Source organism: Rhinolophus sinicus, linkage group LG10, assembly GCF_036562045.2.
Source record: "Rhinolophus sinicus isolate RSC01 linkage group LG10, ASM3656204v1, whole genome shotgun sequence".
In the NCBI taxonomy this organism is placed as follows: domain Eukaryota; kingdom Metazoa; phylum Chordata; class Mammalia; order Chiroptera; family Rhinolophidae; genus Rhinolophus; species Rhinolophus sinicus.
Genome location: NC_133759.1, coordinates 17,720,072 through 17,746,810, shown reverse-complemented (window position 1 = coordinate 17,746,810; position 26,739 = coordinate 17,720,072). Strand labels below are relative to the sequence as shown.

Sequence of the window (26,739 nt, the reverse complement as noted above, 5' to 3'; positions counted from 1 at the left end):
TTTTATTTTTAAATTCACATATTGTTGGTGGAAAATTAAATAAAAATAAATGAAGGTCTAACCTTTAGGAAGGGCTGTTTAACCACAGCCATCATAATGACAAATGCAGGTAGTTTTTGACTGAGTAGTTATACTTCTGTATAAATTTACCCTACAGCAAACCTGAATATATACAACATTGTATTTGTATGAGGTGATTCTTTGCAGGACTGTTTACAATAACAAGAGACCAGAAACAACCAAAAAGTCCCACCACTGGGGAACTTAGCAGAGACAGTATATATACTCAGGAATATTAGTAGTTTAATGAGAAATAAGGATGCTAAATTCTTGGAAAAGATCTCCACAAGCAGTAAGTCAGGACAGCAATGAGTAGGGGAGCAGGGGAGTTAAGTATTAATATAATTTTGGAAAAACACATAGGAAACTAGTAGTGTTTACCGGGGTGAAGAAGGAAAGCTGTGGCAAGGGACATCCAAAACGGGGATCCTGGTGATAGGAGACTTCTCACCATCTAACGTTTTGTACTTCTCAATTTCTGAACCACATCAGGGTACTGCGTATTTGAAGAATTAAAATAATCAGAGGGAATTTCAACCGTAGACGTCCTCCTTTGATAAAGGTGTCTGCCGTGATCTGTCACCCTGTTAATACTGAGACCCTGGGAATTTCTCTCTGTGTTTAAGTCTCAGGAATGTGTGGTTTTATTTTTATTTTATTGTGGGACATTTCAGACAGCATAATAAACTTGCATCTGCTCAGCACCCAGCTTCAGTAATTACTAATTTTATGGTCAATATTGTTTCTTCTATGTTCCTAACCATTCTTCCTCCAGGAGGATTTTGAAGGAAATCTAAGGTGACATTTCATTTCATCTGTAAAAATTTTAGTAGGTAGCTCTAAAGGGTTCTATCTTTTTCATGTAGAATATAAAATTTCTGTATTTTAAAATAGAAGTTTTTAAAAATTAAACACTTCTTTCCTCCCCCAACCCACACACACAATCACAATACTATCACCCTTGCAATCACTTCACTTTGCTTTTCCAATGCTTTTCAGAGAGTTACTTCAGCGCTTCCTACATGATCACTTCATCCTTCTGAGTTGGACAGTCTAGTGACTTCCACCCTGTGAACATGTAGTTAACAGTGTTATCACTAGCATCAACGTTCCTACTTTTCCATGTCCCACTCACTGTCAGAGGCTAATAAGGATAAAGGGTAATAAAATATTCAGATATGTGTGCACCCTCGCTCCTCTGTGAAGGCGGACGTAGCGGGCTATCAAACAACCCTTGAAAAAAACCCATCCTTGGTGAAAATATTGGCTCGTCAGCTGATGTCAGGATACTCAGTACAAAAGGCATGTGGCGGTTACAATCAGTAACCTGCAAAAATGGAACTTGAAAGTTAGGCCCATGTGTATTTCCTCATAAGGGAATCGGTGCTCCGAACAGCTTTGTGGGAGAGAGAATACCAGGGACGACTTCTGCTCCTTCTAACTAGCGATCCTATGATTCTGTTACCCATGAATCTAAACTGACCCCAAATAGGGCCACTGCCTCGGATCCTTAGCAAGCTTCCCCTGTACATCTGAAATAGCATTGGATTTAAGAGAAATGGAAATGTAGGCCCACACAAAAACTTGTACATGAAGGTTCATAGCAGCTTTGTGCCTAATAGCCAAAAAGGAGAAATAACCCAAATGTCCATCAGCTGAGGAACAGACAAACACAATGTGGTATGTCATACAATGGAATATTATTCAGCCATTAGAAAGAAGACATGCTACAACATGACAGCATTATGCTAAGTAACGGAAGCCAGACACAAAGGGCTGCATATTGTATGAGTGCATTTATATGAAACGTCCAGAACAGGTAACTCTGTAGAGAGAGGAGATTAGTGGTTGCTAAGGGCTGAGGGTGGTGATGTTGGGAGCAATGGGGAACGGCTGTTAATGGGTACCATGTTACTTGAGGGTGATGAAAATCTAAAATTCATTGTGATGGTTGTACAACTCGGTGAATACATATAAATCCATTGAATTGTATACTTTAAGTGGGTAAATTTTGTGGTGTGTAAATTATATCTCAATAAAGCTGTTATTTTTTTTAAATGTGATTTGATTAAATTACAGTGCCTTAAAATGTACCTGAATCTCTTCATTGGCATTTTTGTTTTTTCCTGGAGTTCAGGTACAGTGCAGCCCCAGGGTCGGGGGTGTGTGATGGGTAAGATGTGTGAGGAAGGAGATGGCGTTTCTTTTCACCTTTAAAACTCTATGCAAACTTAGTTTCTCTCTCCCCAGAAATCACCTGGAAAAGAATAGTAACTTTTCTAACCCTGTGAGCTTACTTTACTTCCAGGGGTTCATTTGGGGTTAGGACAGTCAGTCTTTAGCAGATAATAACTTCTTTCCTTCTCCACCCCTACCCCGAACTTATCGTAAAGCATCTTTTTCTTCTTCGGTGACAGTCAGTGACTTTCCTTTTCTGGAGTTTTCCTGTGTCGGAAATTGCTTTGGTCTTCAAAAAACAGACTGGTATCGGCCAAAGACAGGCCCTTTTATGTATATGACCCAACAAGAAGACAGGGTTTAAAAACAACCCCCAAGTCAGAGGTGTATTTTCCTGCTAATGAATGAGCCATATGAGCATTTTTTTCCCAGGGACATCTGGCACATTAAAACAACATTGGGGACCTACGTGAGGCTTGGGGTCATATGCCAGCTTGTTCACTTAAAAAACTCTGAAAATAGAAAATTGTAGTGGGAGGAGAGGGAAGAGCACACAGCTAGTGAAAGTGCATGTCAGCGTGAGTGTACGTGTGTGTGCACTAACTCCTCAGGTCCCCCCATGGAACCTGGGGAGGAAGGAGGCGAGGCAGGTCCTGACTTCTCCTGGGAAAGGCTATGGTGGACGAATGTGCCCTGCTGCGTGGGTGGTGAGGCCCCACCATATTATCCCAAACTCCACTTGAAATGCAGGGAAATCGTGGCTATAACCTGCTACATCAGGAGTTGGCAAACTACAGCCCACATCTGGCCTGCTGCCTGTTTTCTTCAGAAATTCTCGTTCCAACACAACCATGCCCATTTGTTTACCTATTGGCTGCTTTCAGGCCTAAACCTTAGAGAGGAGTTATTGCAACTATCTATCCCGCAAAGCCTGAAATATTTACTATCTGGCCCTTTACAGAAAAAGTTTGCTAACTTCAGTGCTACATGATGAAATTCCCTTCCCATGAGATTCCTGAAAGATTTCATTTGTGGTCTGTGGAACTGGAGCCTGGTATGTTTTTCAGAGGAAAAACCACAGGTCCCAGGGCTGTGCAGCTAGAGATCAAGAACCCACGTTAGTACGCAATTCAGTGCAGATCATTCTGACGTGGCACCTTAGCTCTGTTAATCAGATGGTGTGTTTTGGGTTTTTTCCCTACTTGGAGTAGTCAGGAAGGCAATTATTTGGTCATTTTTCAAATATTCTTTAGTGGTGTGTTTATCACTTATTAGGAACATTTGGAGTCAGTGAAGAGCTGGCATGAAACTATCTACATTTTGCTTCTAAAGGAAGAAACTAGATGACACCAAGTTTTATTTTCCCCACGAGAGTGTTAACTTCCTCATGATTCATAACTCAGATAGCTCCCTGGACAGGCCACTTTTAATGCTGCCCTGGTCACAAGGTACCTGTTGAATTCTTTGCTCACAGTGTTTCTAGGGATTGTCAGTCCTCTCTGTATATAGTGGCAGTGGGAACGGCCATCTTCAATTATGTGATATCTCCTCTCCACCCTACCCCAGCCATGGCTATCGTTTGGTGGTCCAGGGGTGGGTACCTGACCCAAGCTGGGCGATCATAATGTCCCCAGGAATTTAAACTTGAGACTGAGTTGCTATCGCCTCGCTTTAAGTGGCCAGAACTCTAACAGTGACAACATGGGTGGCCTTTTTTTCCCCATGTAGCTGGGATACAGAGAAATCCAGAGATGGAAACAGCAGAGGGGTTTCTTGTCTTCCCCAAAGCATCTTGGTAGAGGTTGGTCCTACTTTTCCAAGTAGATGTTTTAGGTGCTGGGTGGGATCAGACCTCATGGAGAATTTCATGGTCCTTGGCACAGGCGCCGTCCCCAAGGCAGTGAGGGAGGCAGTGAGGTCCAGCACAGCAGTTGCCAAGTGTCCCGGGGATGCTGACAGCAAGGAATTGAGGACATTCAGAGGGTTTGGTCAGAAGACTTGGGTGGGGGAGTCCTCCCAACTGCACATCTGGTAGCTGCTGAGCCAAAAAAAACCCACAACAAACACACATCCAGAGTCATTTATTGTTCCTCCTGAATGAAACTCAGCATTTCTCGAAATGATTGCACTTTCTTGGCCCTTATCGTTGGCTGTGCTGTAGTGTTATTTTCTGTTTGTTTGATCTTCCTAGCCATACTGAGCATTCTTCAAAGGCAAGAGCTGTGTCATCTTTATTGTATGCAGTGGCCTTGTGCAAGGCTTGTGTGTTTGGTTGTCCTGGTGTCCGGTAACCTTAGTGACCCTCATTCAGCTGCTGGAAGAATGAAAAGACGGAGTTTTACACAGATGTGCTATAAATAAACGCAATCCAGGAAAACTTGAGTTTACATGGAAACTAAATTAGAAGGTCGTTGTTCTCCCAAACAGGATTTTATGCATCCTCTTGTGAATAGCATGTGTCTAAGGCTTTTAAAATAATTGACTTATAGCAACTTGATAGCATCTTTTAGAAAAAAAGACTCTTAAAATGTTGGGATCTTACCTATATTTAAAAACGTAGCTGTCAATGCATTTTTAAAATATATTAGAAGGAAAATACTGATGATTGTTAGGTTTGGAAATAAGACATACTCTTATAACTCAATAATAAAAAGACTACCCGATTTAAAAAATGGACAAAGGATCTGAACAAAGATATACAAATGGCCAATATGCACATGAAAAGAGGCTCAGTATGTGTAGCCATTAGAGAAATGCAAATCAAAACCACAGTGAGATACACTTCACACCCACTAAGATGGCTAGAATCAAATAGACAATGTGGAAAAATTAGAACCCTCACATATCGCTGGTAGGAATGTAAAGCGGTGCGGCCACTTTGGAAAACAGTCCTACATTACTTCAAAAGGTTAAATAGAGTTACCATATGACCCAGTAATTCCACTCCACGGCATATACCCAAGGGAATTGAAAATACCACATACAACGTGTACACAAATATTCATGGCATTATTCATAATAACCAAAAAGGGGAAACAGCCCACATGTCCATGAGCTGATAAATGGATAAATGGAATATCCATACAATGGAATATTATTCATGAATGAAAAGGAATAGAAATACTGATACATGCTTCCATGGATGAACCTTGAAAACACGCTAAGTGAAAGGAGCCAGTCGCAAAAGACCATGTGTTGTATGATTCCATTGACATGAAAATGCAGAATAGGCAAATCTGTGGAGAACTAATGGTTGCCTAGGATTGGTGGGTGGGGTGGGACAGAGTATGGTTAAGGGGAAATGGGGAGTGACTGGTATGGGTACAGGATTTCTTTTTAGGATGATGAAAATGTTCTAAAATTGATTGTGGTGATAGTTGTGCAACTCTGGGAATATACTGAAATCCATTGGATTGTACACTTTAAGTGAATTCTATCGTATGTGAATTATAGCTCAAAGCTATTAAAAAAAAAACGGGAATACAGCCACACTCTATACCAGGGGTGTCCAAACTGCGGCCCGCGATCCATTTTTTATTGGCCTGCAGCAAATTCCAAAAATATATTTAGTTTACTTAAATAAACCAGGTGAGGCAATACGTACTTCACCTCGAGTGAGTGGCCCGGCTATTTGTGTCTTTTACCGCATATGGCCCTTGGTGAAAAACGTTGAAAAAAGTTTGGACACCCCTGCTCTATACCAGTGTGATTATCAGTTAAGTGTAAAGGCAAAATAGGCCATTTTTAGATAAAGGACTTCGTTAGGAGGCTATCAGCGGTAGTTTCCAGTAACATTCTGAATGCAGAATGCTGCAACTTACCTGATTATAAGGACCAACGAAACAGAATACAGAGTCTAGAAATAAACCCTCAGATAAATGGTCAAATGATCTTCACAGGTGCCAAGGCTACACGATTGGGAAGGATAGGCTTTTCCATAAATGGTGTTGTGAAAATTGGATATCCACATGCAAAAGGATGAAGTTGAACCCTTACCTCACACCATATACAAAAACTAATTCAAAATGGATTAAAGCACTCAATGTAAGACCACTATAGGTCTTTCTTCTAGGAGAAAGCATAGAGGAAAAGTTTCATGACATTGGATTTGTCGATGATTTCTTGGATATGATACTCAAAGCAAAGGCAAGAAAAGCCAAAATAGACAAATGGAACAACGTGAAACTTTAAAACTTTTACAGAGCAAAGGAAACGATCAACATGGAAAGGCGACTAACTGACGGAATGGGAGAAAGTATTTGCAAATCAAATATCTGATAAAAGGTTAATATCCAGACTGTCTGTAAAGAACTCCCGCACCTCAACACCACCACCCAAATCCAGTTTAGAAACGGGCAAAGGACTTGAGTAGGCATTTCTCCAAAGAAGACACACCTATGGCCAGAAAGCATATGAAAAGATGCTCAACATCACTAATTCTAGGACCATTCTGGTATTTTGAGGTCAGGTGCAATAGCTGGTAAGTGGTAGGACTCTTTAGTGAGGTGTACATCTCCCATCAGAAGCAGACTGGCTGCTAACAATTGTCACCCCAACAAATTAACTTAAAACAGAAAAAAGCAGACTAGCTTACTCGGGGGAGGTCTGCATGAAAATGTAGCCGTCAGGCTCACCTTAATAAAAGGGTTGACATTCCTGAACTGGTTTCTAGGGGACAGATGGCTGCATTTCTCCATATCTGCAGCCATGACTTCACTGACCGTGGCCACTGGACCCCACTGAGCCTGGTCCAGCTGATGCCATCGGGACAAAGGCTAATGGGCTAGAACAGATGTGTTGAAGGTTGCCTGTTCCATGTGTTTCCTGGGTTGACAGTTATGATTTATGCCTTCCTCCCAAATTTCCTTTTGTTAGAAACAAAGACCTGATAACCCAGGAAACACGGAATTAAGAACGGACGCAACAAAGGAGTGTAGATTCTTAAGAGGCAAGCGTGGCTGCCAGGCCCCTTTCAGTGCCATGGAAACAAGGAAACCTGCAAGCTGTGAGATCAGAACTCTCACCCTGAGATGAAGCAGTCTTATTTCCTGCACCCAGAGGCAGTTAAATGTCCAGGGAAGGACAGACTCCAGAAACAGCAGCCCAGACAGAGAGCTGGCAAACCTCCCACCTCGAGTTGACTGATTCTCCACATGAGGGTTTGGCTTTTCACTTCCAGCAGCCGTGGGGCAAGCACTTAGCATCTTAGGTGAAAGGAAGCATTTCATAATCCTCCTTGTTTGATTTTTATTTTAGTTCTTTTGAGATTGACATTAAAGAGCGGCGGTGTGACTTTTGATATTACACTGTTTACCACGGTCGGAACCTTTTGGTCTGAATCTCCCTTCCTGGTACCTAAAGGTAGGAGGATGGAGGTGGAGCTGTCCCAGGTAGAAAGAAGCAACGCCACTTGTGAGCAGTCCCCACAGGCGACCTGTGATAAAGTGGAATCGGCACAAATCAAGGCTTGTGCATGTGAGATTGGTCTTTGAGCTCAAGCATAGCTGGACCTGTGGGCAGTGCTGGGAGGTTCTGTAGCAGATAGGCGTCCTCCAACGTGGCTGTGAGCTGTGGTTGCACCAGCTTTGTAGAATTGGGCTATGGACACGGCCTTTCACTGCTCTGAGCCTCAGTTTGCCCATCTAAATTGTGGTTCGATGTCTACATCATACGGCTGTTGTGTGTGGCTAAGTGAGATGAGGGTGACGTAACAAGTAATACCCTAGACAAACACTAACGGGGGTGCTTTGAGGCAAAACGGGTGTTGTCATTATGGGATCAAGTGTCTCCCTCCCACACGAAAGTGGAAGACACTTGTATAGTGACTCTCGCCTGCTCCCGTGCCTTTCTCATCCTCCTTCCTATTGCTTCTTTCCTAGAAGCCTTTCATCTGTCTTTTGTTCCTTAAAAGACATGCCTTTTCCTGCCCCTCTTTGCCATTTACACCCCCACCCTTCACCAAAATGGAAGGAAACCAGTATTCAAATAAATTTGCTGAAAGAAGCAAGTAGGGCCGGGAACCAGGTTGGTATGTGATCACAAAGGGCTCCATCCAGAGGCAGCCTTGGGCTATCCCTGAATCCAGGCCCTTCATTCTTGGAGTGTCACTACCACACCATTTGTTCTATTTTCTTGAAGACTAAGCTATTTGGCTACAACTGGCTGCTGCTTTGCTTGTTGGTGACCCAGGACCATGAATCAAATGTTTTTTACTGACTCATGGAGAATATTGAGATGATGTGTGTTCTTTGTGAGGCCTAAGAAGATGTTGGATCAGGTCATTGTCGCCGGAGATACCTCTTTAGTCCCTAGTACAGGGGGTGGGGTGGGGGTGGGGCCTCCCGGGACTCCCAGTGAGAAGGAAGGTGGGGCTTCTCAAACTTGAGCTGCAGGGACCTTGTGAAAGCACGGTGCAGGGGGCTGCCGGTTAGCTCAGTTGGTTAGAGCGTGAGCTCTTAACAACAGGGTTGCTGGTTTGATCCCCACATGGGCCACTGTGAGCTGCGCCCTCCACAACTAGACTGAAACAACTACTTGTCTTGGAGCTGATGAGTCCTGGAAGAATACACTTAAATAAATCAAAGTGAAAAAAGAAAGAAAGAAAGAAAAAAGAAAACACGGTGCGAGGGCCCCTTGCCCCAGGGAGGCTGGTTCAGCAGAGCTGAATGGGCCTGAGCGTCTGCATTTATAACAGGCTCCTGGGGGTGCCGATCCCGCATCCCTGGGGACCACACACTTGGAAAAGCAAGGCTCAAGGGCAGAGGTTGGCAAATGATAGACCTCCGGCCAAATCCAGCCTGCCACCTGTTTTTGTAAATACAGTTTTAGTGGAACACAGTTACTCCCGTGTATTTGCATACTGTCTGTGGCCACTTTCATGCTACAGTGGCAGAATTGAGTAGTTGTGACAGAGACCATATGGCCCTCAAAGCCAAAAATATTTTCTATTTGGCTCTGTACAGACAGTGTGTGCCAACTGCTGCTCTAATGGTTCCGCAGCACCCTGAGCCCAGTGGTTCTAATTACAGGCACAGACTCCCCTTTTCTTTCACTAGCTAAGGACTCTAAAGACTCTTACTGCCAAGATTCCAGCTCCGCTAAGCATTAAATCATATGCCTTGGGGGGGGGGCAAGGACATGAGACTAGTAGTCACCACCGTTCACCTAGATCTTTGCAGATCACAAAACGCCTTCAGACCCTGCAGCAACCTAGATGGTTTTGTATCCATCTTGTGCAGGCACAAACGGAGGCCCTGGTGGGACATTGCTTACCTGTCATCACTCACACAGCCAGTTCGTGACAAACCTAGGTCTTCTGTCCTTTCTACCTACCCCAGTGCCCTTTGTATACAAGCTCAAATTGGATGGAACTTGGTATATTAATCATCCATTACTATGAAACAAATTACCCCCAAAGTTAGCTTGAAACAGCAGTAAATATTTATTATCGCTCACAGTTTCTATGGGTCAGGAATTCCAGATCCACTTGGCCGAGCAGTTCTGGCCCAGGAGTTTTCCTGACACTCAGATGTCATCTGGGGCTGCTGCCATTTAAGGCTTGACTTGGGCTGGAGGATCCACGCCCAAGGGGGTCACGCCCCTGGCTGGGAAGTTGGTGGGAGGCCTCAGTTCCTCTCCACGTGGGCCTCCCCCACCACACTGCTTGGGTGTCTTCACAGCATGACCTCTAACTTCCCCAGAGCACATGATCGGAGATTGAGAAGCAAGGGGGAACCTGGATCTTTTTTATGACCTAGCCTCCCAAGTCACATAGCATTATTTCTGCTACGCTCCCTTCATCAGCACCAAGTCAGTACATTGAAGAGGAGCCTACATCCAAGACGCATGTCAAAGAATTTGTAGACATAGTTTAAAACCAGCCCAGTATGCACATTTCCATTCCATTGCCTGCTGGGAATATTGGTCCTATGGTATTGCCTCAGCACAGGTCTAACTGATGGCAGAATGTCAGACTAAAGTCCTAAGCAAGAGCAAGGTTAAGTCGCAAAGTATTAGCATCACGTAAGCCTCAAGCTTTGTTCTCTCCAGTGCAGCCAACGGCGCCTACAGTGGTACTTGAGGACGGTCAGGGAGGGCCAGAGTGAAACACCTAGCTTACGGCACCTGTGAAAGTGGGAAGAAGACAAAGTATATTGAATTCCCCCAGGGGATTTAGATATGCTCCTCCCGATGCTGGCCCCACCCCCATTTGAGAACTGCTCTTCTAAGCCCATTCTCCCCATTTCCCAGATTGGGAAGAGGCAGAGTTCCTCATTGAGAAAGCAGCAGAGCCTGAAGCCTCTGGGCTGCCCTGGTTGGTATTCCTCATAGTCCCTCTTATAGAGAATTAAACGCACTTCAGTAAAAAATTGGCATGGGCACGTGGAGAAGGCCCTGAATTTGTGGATTGAATTTGCCCTTTCAGGTCTCTGTGTTAATGAATCCTTATCGCAGTCAGCCGACTACATTTCTTGTCAGATCTGTTTCCAGGCAACGTCTGGTTCTAATGGATGAGTGGTACCAAACCGAGTTTATTCTTCCACGTCCTGCCACCTCTATGGCATGTCCTTTTAAGTGTAGGAACTCACTCAGACAGATGGTAAAAGTCCGATCTGTCTCCATTGAACAGACTTAATGTTTCATAAGCGGTGTTTGGCCGCCCTCTAGTGGATAACTGGAGAAGATCACCGTGGTTGCCGAACAGAAGAGCTGCTACTCCTGAAGAGGTGTGGAGGTGACTGACTTGAAGATCCCCCAGGACTCTAGAAAGAAAATGCTCAGCAGGCACAGGGAGCAGTCAGCTGGACGATGTTGTCGTCCCTTGATGGTGCAGGGAAGGGGTACACACTTTTGTCCTATCCTCTTCCCTCGCTCGATGTATTAGTAATCTGGTTTATTTGAAACAGTGCAGGAAACAAAAATATAAGTGTATATATGGATGCGTGTGTGTTTCCTGGTGCAGAGAGCATGTGTGATGGTCCACGGGATTGGCTAAATTTTTTTCTGTAAAGGGCCAGACAGTAAATATTTTAGGCTTTGCAGGCAAAGGCCACGTACTCTGGCGTTGTAGCATGAAAGCAGCCCTAGGTAATCCTCGTCTGTAAATGAATGTGCGTGGCTGTGTGCATGGGCTGCACATGGCCCTGGGCCATAGGTGTCAACCCCCTGGTGAAGAAGAACAAACTGAATTGTGTTTGTCTCTCACACTAGATAGGAAATTCCTCAGGGGCAAGGCTTCCGTGCTTTGCTCACCATGGGACGCTGAGCACCCAGCACTGCGTCTGGCATGTAGCAGGTGCTCACAGCGTGTTTGCTGAGCTGAGATGGCTCCTATGTCAACCTCTGTGATATACCAACTTTGTTCCAGGATTTCTTGGAAATCATTGTATTAAAAGCAGCACACTCTCTGACTTGGATGTTTAAACCATCAGAGCAAATCGGATTAGCTGCCATCCCTGTTCTGTTTCTGTTTGTCTCTATTGAAAATGAACCAGGGTGTCACGTGAGAACCCAAGAGATAAAAAGGCCTTGTAATGATCAGCCTCATGCCACCCTGACAGGGGCACTGCATGGTGGCCCAACATCAGTGGGCAGCTACTGGGACTCTCGTTGGCAGAACTGGGAATGGGTTTGCATCAAGGCCTCTACTAATTTTACCAGAACCTGCTTCTGCCCAGAGACTTGCACCTGGAGGAGGGCTAGTTGGTGGCCTTCTAGGTAATGCTACATCCCCCACACAGCAAGGAAACAGCAGGAACCAGCTTTTCCATCTCTAACACCAGCCTGTTCAGCTTTGCACGGGGCTGTTCCTTCAGGGCAGGTTTGTGGTCTGCCAAACCGCTCTATTTCTGCCGTTACTAATTACAGTAGAAATTGTCATTTATAGAGCATTTTGTCTCATCATGTGGATTTTAGGAAATATAAATCCCTGAACTGAAGAAACTGAGGAACAGGAAAGTGCAATGTTTTGAGGCATGACATGATACAGTATAGCACAATAGTTAAAAGCTTGGACTGTTATTGAACACACTGGGCCTCAGTTTCCCTATAAAATGGTCATGATCAAAGTCATTTCAGAGGGCAGCTATGGAGTTACATGCGATAAGGCATGTGAAACGTTATTTACTCTGTAATAGATATTATGTTATTACTGTTATCTGGGGCTTCGGCACATAATAGGTGCTCAATAAATACTGGTTAAATAAATTAAAGTTATAGTCACACAGCTAGTAAGAATTCAAAGCCTGAATCTTTCTAGCAGGCCAAGTAGGCTTTGCATTATACCATTTAACCATTTAACCATAAAAGACTCAGGTCACCAGATGGGGTGTCTGTCTCAGAGTCTTCGTATCCCCTTCACCACACAAATTTTGTCTGGCTACCTCCCAGTCACCTATTTAAATCTTAAAACTTCCTGTGACAATCCAGACTTGGTTGGGTCCTTGTGCTCTACATTCTTGTATCAGCGTAGTTTCCTTCCATAGGACTTACCACAGTTTATAATGGAATATCCACTGATATACCTTCTCCAGCAGTAGAGACCATATCTGTTTCCCCCCCATTATTGCACCACCATTGAGGTTTTTGAATGAATCAATCAACAAATGAATGGATGTTAACCCCATGTGTGTTGTATTAAACACGTCAGGAGAAGAGCAGCCAGGCTCTTCTACTAATACTGTTTGGTTCCCTCGTTGCAGGGCACATAAGAGTAAATCTACAATAGCTAATTCCCAGTGCCACTCCTTGCAAGGAATCAATATGGTACATGATTTAAAGCCCAGTGTGGTATTTCAGAGGTGTGCTGAGTTCACATCTGGAACAGCGCAGCTGCTCTGGGCAAAGCCAGCTGGCAACAGCTGGTACAGTGCTCCTAGGGTAGACTTGCTCATCGTCAGAAGTCACCTGTCTGTTTTCAAGGCTTCAGTACGGATGCAGCCATGGTTCTCATGCCAGTCAAGGTTCAACTCAGAAATACATCAGCCAGCCTCTGTGCTACAGCCATATAGCCTTTCCTGACCCGCCAACCGTGCCACTCAACCCCCGGCTCTTAAATGCTCAGTAGATATTTGGATAAATGAGACCCTTGCTCTCCACCATCAGGTAATTCCTCTGAGCTGCAGAATAGCTGTCACAGAATAGCTGTCACAGAACAGCTGTCACAGGCTGCAGACTTGACTTCACAGAGTTGACTTCACAGGACAGTCTTCACAGACAAACTGATTGTGTCTTTCAGTGGGATTTTTAAAAATCTAAGACCTCTGTTTCCTTAGTCTGTAGGATACTAGAATAGAGAAGAGGTTCGTAGGTGAGTCCACACAAAGGAGAGAGGAGGGCTGTTGGAAGCAGCGCGCTGAGAGCTTCAAGACGTGACCATTGATGATGTTCGGTTTACAAAAGTTTCTTTATAGAAAAACTCAGATACCTGTTACCATTCAGAGGAGGGACAAGCAATCTCGTTCTATAGCACAGGCAGTAATTGAAATATTTGATGTTTGTAATAATCCTGGGTCATCAAAAGGTGTAGTTATGTTTAGTTATGTTACTGTACTTAATTGTAAACGGGAGATACAGAAAAGGCACTTGACTGAGCTCATTACCCTATTGTTCAGGAAAGAAATTGGAAAAGAAACCTGGTAGTTCACTAACAAATAGGGACCTTTAGCTCGATAAAGGGTATTCATCAACTCTCCCTAACAGACATCATACAAATGTAAAACATCCACATGGGCAATAAAGGAGAATAAAATAAGGATGTCCCCTGTCACTTGTGCTCTGGAAAATGGTGGTGGAGATTCTAGTTCATGCAATAATATTATATAAGAAGAGAAACAAATGGTATAAATATTGGAAAGCAGCACAACTACCATTATTGCAGGTCTCTTAGCCAGAAAATTCTAGGATATCAACTGAGATCAGTAGTGGGGCCAAAAGTAGAACTAAAAGGCTTCTAGCAAACAGCGATTCTCACCCCCCTACCTCCGTATTCCAGAGGTCTCTGTCCCCAGAGACAGCCACTTGAGACAACTCTGGCTTTACTTATATGAGTACTCGTAGTTCTAAATAACGTGTGTGCTGCCATCTTCTGGTTCAATTTTACATGCTGACTAGTAACTTCCTGTTACCATCTGTCTTAGCTTGGGCTGCCATAACAAGATACTCCAGACTGGGTGGCTTAAACAACAGGAATTTATTTCTCAGTTCTGGAGACTGGAAGGGTTGGTGTGTGGAGAGGCCTTCTTTCCTAGGATTGCAGACAGCTGCCTTCTTCCTTCTTCCTTTTTCCTTGGTGTATGTTGTGTTTGTGGGGAGAGAGAGAAACACCAGTCTCTGTTGAAACTTATTCATCAGGTGTGTGACCTCCTGAGCCTGTCATGTAACTTTCCTACCTTAGCTCCCCTGTTCTTTCATCTTTTTGTCTTTTTGCTGTCTTTTCTAGAAGGTTTTCTCAATTTTATGATGTAACACTTCCATTGAGGTTGTGGGTTTTTTTTAATTAAAGTTTATGGTGGTGACAATGGTTAGTAAAGTTAAATAGGTTTCAAGTGTTCTATTGAGTTTTAATATCAACTTTGAATCCCTCAGGTGAGTATCTGTACTTCCTTTCTCTTGTGCTAGTGGCAGCCTGGCTGCCAGTATTCTAAGCACCCAGCAGAGGGGAAAGGTTAGGGATTGGAAGGGGGGGAAGTCTTCATATTGAATAGTCATTGAAGCCTCTCGTTTTTAGTGTGATACTCAAATCTGCGTCTGTGTCCCTCAATCCGAGACCTTCTATTTTGTTTTACCTTCTTTAGAGTTGGAGGTGATTTTGCCTCCCAGGAGACACTTGGCAATTTCTGGAGACATTTTTGATTGTCATTAAGAGGGAAACAGGGAGGCTTGCTGCTGGCGTCTAGTAGGCAGAGGCACAGTGCACAGGACAGCAAAGAGTTATTGGCCCAAATGTCAGCGGGGCTGGGGCTGAAGAATCCTGATCTAGAGAATATACTTTCTTACTTATGACAGAGGTGGGGGAGTCAGCAGAAGGTAAGGACATAGCTTTCAACAAATCCTCCTGATTTTAGACTCCCCGCCACCCCACTTCACTCCAATCCCCAGAAGTACCTGGGTCTTTTCAGACTTTGCAGCCGGCTTGGTTTGCTTCTTCCCTTTCCCTGTCAACCAGCTTAGTTAGAATTCAGCTTTCTCACGGTGGCTAAGTCGGTGATCCCTCATCCATTTGTATTCCAAACTTCCAAAAAAATGAATCCCTTTTGTCTCCTTTCCTATTCACCCCATTCTCGTGATACTTTTAGAAGGCTTTTGGGAAGGAACAAAATTAGATCCATGTGTTCAATTTGACATCTTTACCCAGAAGCCTGAAATACATGCTGAAGCTGTAGCAGTGGGCACTGGCACAGCAGCCGACGCAGACAAGTGGAATAAAGATGCCAGGAACTGACCCAATATCTGAGAAGTCACCAATAAGTGACAATGGATCAATTGACCATGTTCTAGAAAAAATAAAATAAAATTAGCCTTTTCTCATCTCACATGTAGAACTCAGTTTTCAGGTTGGATTGAAGATCTAAACATATGTACAAGACTATTTTTTAAAAAAGTAGGAGAATATTTTTCTAATCTTGTGGTGAGGAAGATCTTTGTAAGCAGACTGGAACAGGAGAAGGCTTAAGCCATTAAGAGCAATCCACTAACTATGTAAAAAATTTCAACTTCCATATAATGAAAGACTCTATGAAGTTAAAAAGCAAAGTTGGATGGGGAAAATATTGCCATATATGTAGTTCGTTAGCATTCCTCTTATGGAAAGATTTCTACAAATCACTAAGAAAGTGATTTTTTAAAACTTATCAGTAAATAAGGAAAAAACTAGGAGTGGCTAATAAGCATCTGAAAAGATGCTCTGCCATCCTCAGCACTGAGAGGCAAGTGCAGACTGAAACAAGAAGAAGACTTACTGGTAACTAGTTCTTGAAGTGTGGCCCCTGGAGCAGCAGGATGGGCATCACCTGGGAACGTGTGAGATCTGCACCTTCTCAGACCTTCTGAATCACAAACTCAGGGGCTGAGGCCCACCCATCAGTGGTTTTCACAAGCCCTTCAGGGGGTTCTGATGCTCAGTCCTGTGTGAGAAGCATTGCTGTGTCGCTAGGAGGATGAACGAACGACATTCAGTGTCGTGGATGAATCTCACAGAATGGGGGGAAAGAAACCAAACAGAAGAGTACGTACGATAGGTCCCATTTATAGGAAGTTCAAAATCACGCAATACTAATCTAGGGTGAGAGAACTCCGGGGAGCTGTTGCCGCTGGAGGAGGGAGACAGTAGCCAGAAGCAGGGAAGGAGCTTCCAGCTGCTGCTCACGTCCTGTTTTTTTGTTGTTGTTGTTGTTTTGCTGCAGCTGCTGGTTACACAGGTTTGTTCCATGTGGGAAAATTCATCAAGCTGCTAGGATTTGTGCCCTTTTTTTCCATGCTGTATTTCAATAAAGCAGTGAAAGGCAAGACATGAGATCTCTTTTTTAAAATCAAGTTTTTAATCATTTAAAATGTGGGAATTTAGTGAGGGTGGAAGGGAAGAGCACGATTACACTGATGAGAGGAAATATTAGTACAAGGTTGTGGATGAGTAATTGGGCAGAATCTCGAAAGTTTAAAATATCCTGGAAATTTCACGGATGTATCCTGAATTTCAGGTATGCAGAGATACATATTATAAGAATGTTCCCTGGGCATTTTTGTACCAACATAAAGGAGACTGAAATTTCTCTCAATAGGGAACCAGGAACATGAATCATGGAAAACTGGGCAACTGTTAAACTTGGCATAGATCCGTACATAGTGTGGACAGAAGTCCTGCATGATCACTGACTAAAAGAAGCAAACGATGGGCAGATGGATCCATATTTTTAAAAGAGAAAGAAAAGGCTGTGCAAGTGATGGTTAGCAATGCCAGGGAAAGAAGTTAAGAAGGGTAGATACAAAATTTTTATACTAGTTTCTCTCGAGAACTTACAACTGGAGGATGGGGACTGTCATTTCTTTGCTTACTTTATATATGCATGATATACTTCTGTGTTTCTTTTTACCTGCATCTGTCATTTTCTAATTTTTTGTAAGTCTTCGCCTTCCCATTCAAAAAAGGTTTTAGTGTAAGAAAATGCTTATCAGTAAAAAAAATAAATAGTATTTTTGTAGTCTGAGCAAATAAAGATGTAGAGTTTGTCTTAAACACACACACACACACACACACACACACACACACACCAGGAAATGAATAACATTTTTGTAGAGTGATTTTCATCAGTATCGGTTACAGTGAGAGACAAAGAGTTTGTTTCTAGATATATTTCAGTTACCTAGGAAATTCACTTGGGTAGAACATTTCTTTTCTTGACAGGGGCATTTTTTTTTTTTACACTGTGTTTGCTGGTGAGGTTGTGGGTCGTGTGTTCCTGCTCTTTGAGAGATTGCTCAGTGAACAATATAGTCCCGGTGTGTGATAGAGGGGCCACTGCTGGCACATCAGATGCTTAGACAAAGCATCTCTATACAGTGGACCCCACTTGCCTTAATAATGACAAATGTTTCCACATTTGGAGCCAAGAGCTTTTAGCTGAGCCTGTTTAGCTGGACACGAGCTTGTGCTAGAAACACTTAAATCATTGCACACCCCTGGAGAGTCACCCTAACCCCATTTGCAGTGCCTCTTCATGAGTGGTTATATTTCCTGTGTGGATCATTGACAAAGGGCCATGATGACCCTTTCAGGTTCAATCAAGAAGCCTGTGATATTGTTTCAGACCCTACCATGTCAGATTACGTCTTATGGATCCAATGGAAGGTTAAATATACATACTATAGAGATTGCCTGTCAGTTACAGTGAATTCGGGCCTCAAAACCCCACGCATGTGAGGCTTGGCACTTTCTGGAATTCTGTCCATTTTGTGTATCTTCACGTTCAATAAACTCTGTTGCCGCAGATGTAAGCACAGAAACACATCTCCATTAAGCATTTCTTTGGAATTCACGTACATGAGCAGATACAAGAACGTCAACTTTCAATTCTAAAGAAGGGAAACAGCAACATTTAGAGTCTGCCCCCTGCTCTCCAGCACAGGCATCCAAACTGTGACAGAGAGGTGGGCTTCTCCCAGTGAGCAGTTTAAAAATGTCCCTTGGAGGGGCAGATGGGTGGCTCAGTTGGTTAGAGCACGAGCTCTGGGCAATGGAGCTGCTGGTTCGATTCCCACATGGGCCAGCGAGCTGTGCCCTCTGCAACTAGAATGAAGTCAATGAGCTGCCACTCAGCTCCCGGATGGCCAAATGGCTCAGTTGATTGCAGCGCGGGCTCTCAACCACAAGGTTTCTGGTTTGACTCCCACAAGGGATGGTGGGCTGCCCCCTGCAACTAACAATGGCAACTGGACCTGGAGCTGAGCTGCGCCCTCCACAACTAAGATTGAAAGGACAACAACTTGACTTGGAAAAGTCCTGGAAGTACACACTGCTCCCCAATAAAGTCCTGTTCCCCTTCCCCAGTAAAATCTTAAAAAAAAAAAAAGTCTCTTGGAAACCTGTCTGAGGGCTTAATGATCTTCCCAGTAAGGGTGAAGGTCGTCTTAAGGAGGGGTTTGAACGCTTCTCCCCGCGGCGTCCACTTCTAATCCCTCTCTGGAGGTTCTGGCTACCTCAGCCTGGGCAGGTTGAAAACTGAGCTCATGAACTGTTGTTCAGATCAGTCCCTTAAACCCTTTCCCGTTTCATTGTTCCCATTGAGGAAAAGACCTGCTAATCCACTTTGTAAATATTTCTAGAGATCTGGGAGTCATTCTCCTTTATCCAGTTTAATCTATTAAAGTGCTGTCTGTTTCTGCAATTTGTCTTGAATTCACTCACTTCCCCAATATTCACTGCTACTGTATTGGTCTTGAATACAGTTGTCCCCTAGTATCTGGGGGAGATTGCTACCACGACCCTCCACAGGTACCCAAATCTGTGGGTGCTCAATTCCCTTATATAAAATGGCATAGTATTTGTATATAACTTACGCACATCCTCTTATATACTTTAAATCATCTCTATATTACTTATAATATCTAATACAATGTAAATGATATGTAAATAGTTATACTGTATTGCTTAGGGAATGATGACAAGGAAAAACAGTCTGTAGGTGTTCAGTACAGACGCAACCATCAAGGGCCTAACTACATAGTACACACATCAGCAACAATGTAACATTTTCTTTTCAAATGTTTTTGCTCTGTGGTTAGTTGAATCCCCAGAGGCAGAACGCTGGATACAAAGAGGCAACTCTGTATCATCTTCTCCCTCTTGTATGATCCCCACAGTCTCTGAACCTGTCCCCTCCACGTGTCCATTTCTCCACATGTCCATTCTTGCCGAGAAGCCAGTGTGGTCTTACGAAAACTCACCCGACCTTATCATCGTCTTGCTCAAAACCTTCCCACTGCCCTTAGGATAAAGTACAGAAACCTGCGGCATCCTGGGCCCACGTTCTGACCCTCCCCAACCTCTCTAATATTTTGCATTCATGTCCTAACTTACTACACCTTCTTATGGGTTCTAAAAGCTCTTCCTCCCTCCAGGCCTTTGTCTTGAATGTCGTCTTCCCGCCGGTCTCGCTAGCTCTTATTCTGTCTTCGGGTTATGCTTCAGCATGGCTTTCCCTGACACTTCCCATGCTTGCCACCAAGGTTATGTCTCCCTGTTATAGATCCTGATCACATCCTTTATTTTCCTTTATAGCATTTTTTTCATTATTGAACTTATTCAAATATGCCCCCCCCCTCCAGATTTTAAGTTGTGTACAAGCAGAGTCTGTTCAATTTGTGCTCCTCTCTGTTCTCAGGGCCTGGGTAGCAGGAAGCCTGGCATATTTTAGGTACTCTCAGTTGCTAAACAAATGAGTGCGAGCTACCTTCCTAGCTTTGTGATGTAAACTACTGTAGTATTTTGTTCCATATACTGTGAAGAAAGCTAAAACAGAAAAGAAATAATTTGCCTTCGGAGTCACACAGCAAGCTGGAACTGGCAGCCAGAGCCTGTCCCAGACACCGGATACTGTCTCCTGGGAATATGGTTTAGATGCTAACTTTTTCCTGGCTTAGGAATAAAGTCCACCTTGTCCTAGAAAGGTCTGGAATGTGAGGTGCACACTTTGCTCTGGCTTTCCTTTCTTCAGGACTCATCATGCCTATGGTTTACATCAGTTTCTTTTCCCTTGATGAAGTCTTCCTTTAGTCAGCAGTGACATTGATTTGGCTTTGGCTGTGGTCTTGCTCGTCAGCAGTGACAGAGTTGATGACTGTTGCTGGATAAATGTGCAGCTTACGAGGTGTTAAAATGCTGAGTGTCGTAAGGACTAAGCCCTTGCTCATCCTCCTTACTGAAAGCTGTCTCAGGCCACAGGTTTATCGGCCACCGGTGACGAGGGCAGCCGTAGCAGGTGGGGAGTCCTCAGAGGTTCATCCCCTGAGAGCAGATCAGTCCAGGGACCACCTCAAGTGGCCCTGCAGTAGCAAATTCTAGCCACAGATGTGTGTTGTTTTGCCTCTCGTGATATTTTACAACTCTGGGTAGTGCTAATATTTAGAAAATCAAGATTGTCATTGTAGAAGCTTGAGTTTCTGTGTTCTCCTGGAAAAAAAGCAAAACCAGCCCCCAGTGGACTGGAGCTGAGCAGTGACTGCCACTTAAAACCAGACGTAGCTTTTCTTGTTAGCCTTGGTTTATGCCCAGCCTACTATGTTCATTTATGAGTTTGCAGCCCCTATTATATTTGTAAATTATGTATATGTGTATATATGGATGAAACTTGTGATTGACACTCTCTTAATGATTTTTTTTTTCTGTCCTCACTTCCTTCTTTTGCTTTCCTTTCTCCTTTCTCCTCCCTTTTCCACTGCCTCTCTCATTTTACAGGTTCTGGGACTGCTGGTATGGACGCTTATCGCTGGAACTGAGTACTTCCGGGTCCCTGCCTTTGGCTGGGTCATGTTTGTAGCTGTGTTTTACTGGGTGCTCACCGTCTTCTTCCTCATCGTCTACATAACAATGACCTACACCAGGATTCCCCAGGTCCCCTGGACAACGGTGGTAAGAAAGCCGGGGGCATTCTTCTTGTCCATTGCCCACGAGGTAGGATGGAATTTAGTCCTCCTCCGGTCAATTTTGCATTTTACGATAAGCAGTCAGGAGGAGGGAACCAAGCCGCTTTTCAACACTTTGCTTTAAAATCTCCTCTGCTAAATACCCAGCGTCACAGCTTGCAAGTTCTACCTTCCACAGCACACTAGGACACAGCTTAACCAAGCTCTTTGTCGGTTTATAACAGGGATCACCTTTTCTCCAGTTTCCAATAATATATGCCTCATTTCCGTCTGACCCCTCCCCAGAATTGCCATTAGTGTCCATATTTGTTTCATATACCTCTACTCTGTATCTGATCCCAAAGCCATTCCATTGTTTTCGGTATTGATCACAGCAGCACTCCACTCCTGATTCCAAAGTATGTCTACCCCACTCTTGGTACCACATTCTGTATTAGTCAGGGTTTGCCAGAGGAGAAAAAGCAATAGGATATACATAAAGAGATTTCTTATAAGGAATTGGGGCATGTGACTCTGGAAGCTGACAAGTCCCAAGATCCACAGCCAGCAAGCTGGAGACCCAGGAGAGCCAATGGTGTGTAGCTCCAGTCTGAGTCCAAAGGCCTGAAAAGGAGAGCTGATTATATAAGTAAATTCTAGTCCAAAAGCTGGAAGGCTCAAGACCCAAGAAGACCCAATATTTCCTTTCAAGTTCAAAGGCAGAAAAAAAGATTGATGTCCCAGCTCAAAGCAGTCAGACAGGAGCCGTTTCCTCTGGGTCCCAGGAACCGTTTTGTTCTGTTCAGACCTTCAACCGACTGGATGAGATAAGCCCGCAGGGCCCCCAGTGGGGTGGTATATGGAGAGAGGATGCCTCTACCTCCTACTTATCTCTCTACCACCCTTTGCCCCTCTACTTTCCAGGGGAAATAGGAGTTTCTCGTTTCCTTAGAAACATGGATCGGGCCACACTTAATAAGGAACAGGGCCATTATTCAGGGAGTTCACAAATCATATATTCAGCAAGTCTTCTCCCCATTTCCTCTCTGGCCCCTTCACCTGCACAGCTAGGTGGGCAAGACCCAGGACTTGTGCCAGGGCATTCTGCCCAGGCTGGGCTCTCTTTGCACGTTCTCTCATTCATCTTGATCCCTTGTAAGGGAAACTGAACATGCCTGGTGCCCCAAAACACATGTTCAAAGATGTTCATTACAGTAGTATTTATAATCCTGGAAACACTAAGGACATCAAAATGCCTGTCACTAGGGGAAAGTTAGACTGTGAGGGGTTAGTGCCACGACAAAAGCAAGGTCGGTCTGTTTGCACTGACATGAGATGCCCTTAGTATCTTTCTAAGTGGAGAAAAACCCCCACTCATAACTATATGGCTCCACTTGTGTAAAAGTGAGTGTTTGCCTGTGCCCCAGAGGACGGGGTTGAGACAGAAAAGGACATACTGACTTTGTACTCCAGAGTGTTCTGTTTGAACTGGATTTTGTTTAGCTGCCATGAACACGCATAAGTTTTTGGTGTGTTTTTTTAAGCATTTTAATGTTTCAAAAGTAAAATACATGGCTAGTTCACTAAAGAAAAATAAATTTAACCCCCACCTGTTAAAGGGTACAAAATGAAAACTAAAGTCTTCCACTCCTCAGAGGTATAACTCCATTGAACTGTTCCTGCATTTAAAAAAAAAAAAAAAAAAAATGTGCAATTAAAAACAAACAAACATAAATTTTTAAAATATGCACCAATGTGTTTCTGGACCCCAAAACAAAAACAAACAAAAACCCCACAAGCATACTGAGTCATCCAGAAAAACCAAGGCTTTCTGGGGACACGTTTCTAATGGCAAATGAGCATCATGTGTGGTCTGAACCCTGGGACTGACCCTTCTCTTAAAAGCGAATTGCCATAACTCAGGAACAATATGAGCAAAGTGTAGAGGTGGTAACAGGGATACACAAGCCATCTCAGAATGCTGGAGCCTGAACCTGGAAAATTCTATGTGTCTTTCTTTCCCTGAGAAGAAAAAGATAGTGCTTCCTCCCCTTCTCCCTACCTGCCTGTGTCTCTGAATTACTGAGGGATAGATGTCACACCATAGGGGCTGCTCTGTGAGAGTCACCATTCTTCCTACCTGCATGAAGCATTGAGTCTGCCCCACCCCACCCCTCACCCTTGTTCAGCTAGGACTAAGCTTTGCACATCAAGTATGGTTTCCTAGAGTTTAAATAATACTGAAAACCAGATACCTACTTGAATTTACATATCTCCTTTCTCTAAGAATAGGAAAAAATAAGGTGAAGCCACGGGTGAGATTAGTTCCCAGAGGGCTCTATTAATACATACAAGATCCTTTGATTTTTAAGAACCTGCAGGGGTTTGGGGAGGTCACTGAAATGCCCCTCCCTGCCTCGAGTGAGGGATTAGAAAATCGGCTGGGCAGCTTTGGGAGAAGCTCTCTCAGCTCTACGTCAGGGTTGGCTGCTAAAGGGCTGCGTCTGCTGCATGGGCTAAGGCAGGCAGATCTCACTGGTGGCCCCTTCTGCAGTCTTCCGTCCTTAGCCAATATGTCACCATGGCTGAAATCTGGATGAAACAAGGATCAAGAGCAAAATGAGGGAGAGAAGGGGACGAAGGGGCAGTGTGCAGCCTGGGTGACTTGGGGAGAGAAAGAAAGATGTCTGGGTGTCTGAGTATGAGCTGGTGTAAAACCCTCCCCTCCCCAAGACACTGATGAGCTGCCTTCTCACAGCCCTCGTCCCCTGTCTTCCAAGTGTCCAGATGGGCTCCTTACCATGCCTGGGGTGCAGTTCTGGCTACTTCTGAAGTTTGGAGGGGCCCAGACCTTCCTGCACTCCCTGAACATGCCACCTCTCTGTCTCCCCCAGGGTCTGTGCTTTAATGGCAGTGCCTTCGTCTTATACCTCTCGGCCGCTATTGTGGATGCATCTTCCGTCTCCCCGGAGAGGGATGGCCACAACTTCAACAGCTGGGCTGCCTCATCGGTGAGTGAGCCTTACACACACACACACACCCATGACCTCCTCCCTCCCTGAGGCCCTCTGGGGATCAGGAGGAGGACAGAGTCTCTGCAGGAGGACAGAGTCTCTGCAGGAAATAGCATCACCGGTAGTAGTGACACGTTGGCAATTAGCTTACTGGTTTGAAAGCATCATAAATGGAGAGGCCTCCTGATGACCTGAAGTGCAGAGGCTGAAGGACTCTGCTTGAGTGAAAGCCAGATGGCTGGAACCAAATCAGTATTTGAGAGAGGAAAATATTTGAGGCATTCTAAGAATAATTACCTCCCACACTTTGAGTGGGGAGACAGTTGCAGAAAATGAGCACACTATGATTCTCTTTGGTTTTGCTTTTTTAAGTAGAAATGTTTGTTTATGCATTGAGAATGCTTAGAAAATATACACACCAACAGAGGTTCCTTCCAGGACTGCAACTGAAGAATGAGTGTGGAATGAGAGGATTCTACTTTTTAATTTATGTGCTTCTGTAGTGTTTGCATTTTTAAACCATAAGCATGTATTGCTTTTTTAATTAAAAAGAAACTCATTGTAAAAGTTTCTCTGATATTGGCCTTAAAATATTCCATCTGCAAAAGAAGTGTGTGGAGAGGGGAACAGTTAGACAGGAATATCAAAATGATAATGTTACAGCTGACTGATGATACATGGGTATTTGTTATATTCTTTACTTGTATTTCAAAAATCTCTATGTAAAGGTAGCGTGCATGGGTGCACATGAGATTAAAACTCACAAGCTTTGGCAGCACTGAGCTCAAGTTAACACATAGCAAGAATAGCTGGAACTGGGTGGTGGTTGGCCCATAAGAGGGGCCTACATTCTCCCACGTCCCATTCACACACCCCAGATGGGCTCATCGCTTCCTGCTGCCCACTCATCTCATCTCTGTTAACCGATCCTGCGGCCATCTGAGGTTCAGCCCTGGTCTAAAATTGCCTATACAGTAGTTCCCCCATTACCCATGGTTTTGCTTTCTGCAGTTGCAGCTACCTGCGGTCAACCCATGTCCAAAAATGTTAAATGGAAAATTCCAGAAATAAACAATTCACAAGTTTTAAATGGCACACCCCTCTGAGTATCGTGATGAAATCTTGCACCGTCCCACTCCGTCCTGCCCAGGACTCTGTCACCCCATTGCCCCGCATCTCCACGCTGTATAGGCTCCTACCCATTAGTCACTCAGTACCCTTCTTGGTTATCAGATAGCTTATCAGAGAGAGGGGGCCTGCATTCACAGAACTTTCATTACCATATAATGTTACAATTGTTCTATTTTATTATTATTATTGTTAAGCTTTTTCTGTGTCTAATTTATAGACAGAGACTAAACTTTATCATAGGTATGTATAAACTTTATCACAGGTATCTAAACTTTATCATAGGTATGTATATGTAGGAAAAAACATAGTATATGTATATTACGAACCATATACATATGTATGTATCTATATATGTGTGTGTGTGTGTGTGTGTGTGTGTGTGTGTGTATATATATATATATATATATATATATGGTTCGTACTATCCACGGGTTATATATAGGGTTCGTACTATCCACGGGTTCAGACATCCCCTGGGGACCTTGGAAGGTATCCCCTGCAGTTAAGGAGGGGCGACTACTGTACTAAATTAGAAATACATGTGCTTTTCTCAGATGCACACCATCATATTCACCCCAAAGTGAGCACCCTGGGGTTATTTGAGCAAAACTACAGGTTTTCCAGATATATTCCAAAAGCAGCATAGCCAGAAATCATTTCAGAAGGAAGGTAATTGAACCAGTAAAGCAGTTTTAGATGAGAAAGCTTGGAGTCACGGGACACTGTGAGTGCATGATTCAATGGAGGCAAAATGATAACTTTTGCTAATTAGAATGTGCCCTAAACGCTCTTTCTATTATGCTTTGTTTTCTCCAGTTCTTTGCCTTCCTGGTCACCATCTGCTACGCTGGAAACACATATTTCAGTTTCATAGCTTGGAGATCCAGGACTGTCCAGTGATTTGCCATTTTGAGAATTAAGAAGGGAACAAAAGGAAGAATTTCACTGTAAAAACAGCTGTTGGTATAATGTATATTTCCAGAGAATTGTATTTAACTAATGTTTTTATATACTTAGTTAAATTTTGCACCCACTGGTTTGTTACAATTTAACTGGAGACTTATTTGCAAAGTGCTGTAGCTTATAATGAGCTCTTAAAGATCTGGTTGATGTCTTCATAGACTTTATTTTCTTAGATAATGTATAAATAGATAAATTGCTAATATTAAGAATGTCAAGTTTGTAAATCTAACATTTGAAATGCCACTTTTTTTTTTTGATTAAATGTTTCAAAATCCTG

At 43.7% G+C, this 26,739-nt stretch overlaps 1 protein-coding gene across 1 annotated transcript in view; it reads left to right on the top strand.

Moving 5' to 3' along the window:
- CMTM8 (CKLF like MARVEL transmembrane domain containing 8) overlaps positions 1–26,739 on the top strand; it is a 72,232-nt gene extending 45,493 nt beyond the window's left edge. Inside the window, exons 3-5 of the mRNA XM_019727742.2 lie at positions 21,188–21,361; positions 24,249–24,365; positions 26,316–26,739. Coding sequence (XP_019583301.1) covers positions 21,188–21,361; positions 24,249–24,365; positions 26,316–26,399 — 375 coding nt within the window. The 3' untranslated portion in view covers positions 26,400–26,739. The remainder of the gene's footprint in view (positions 1–21,187; positions 21,362–24,248; positions 24,366–26,315) is intronic.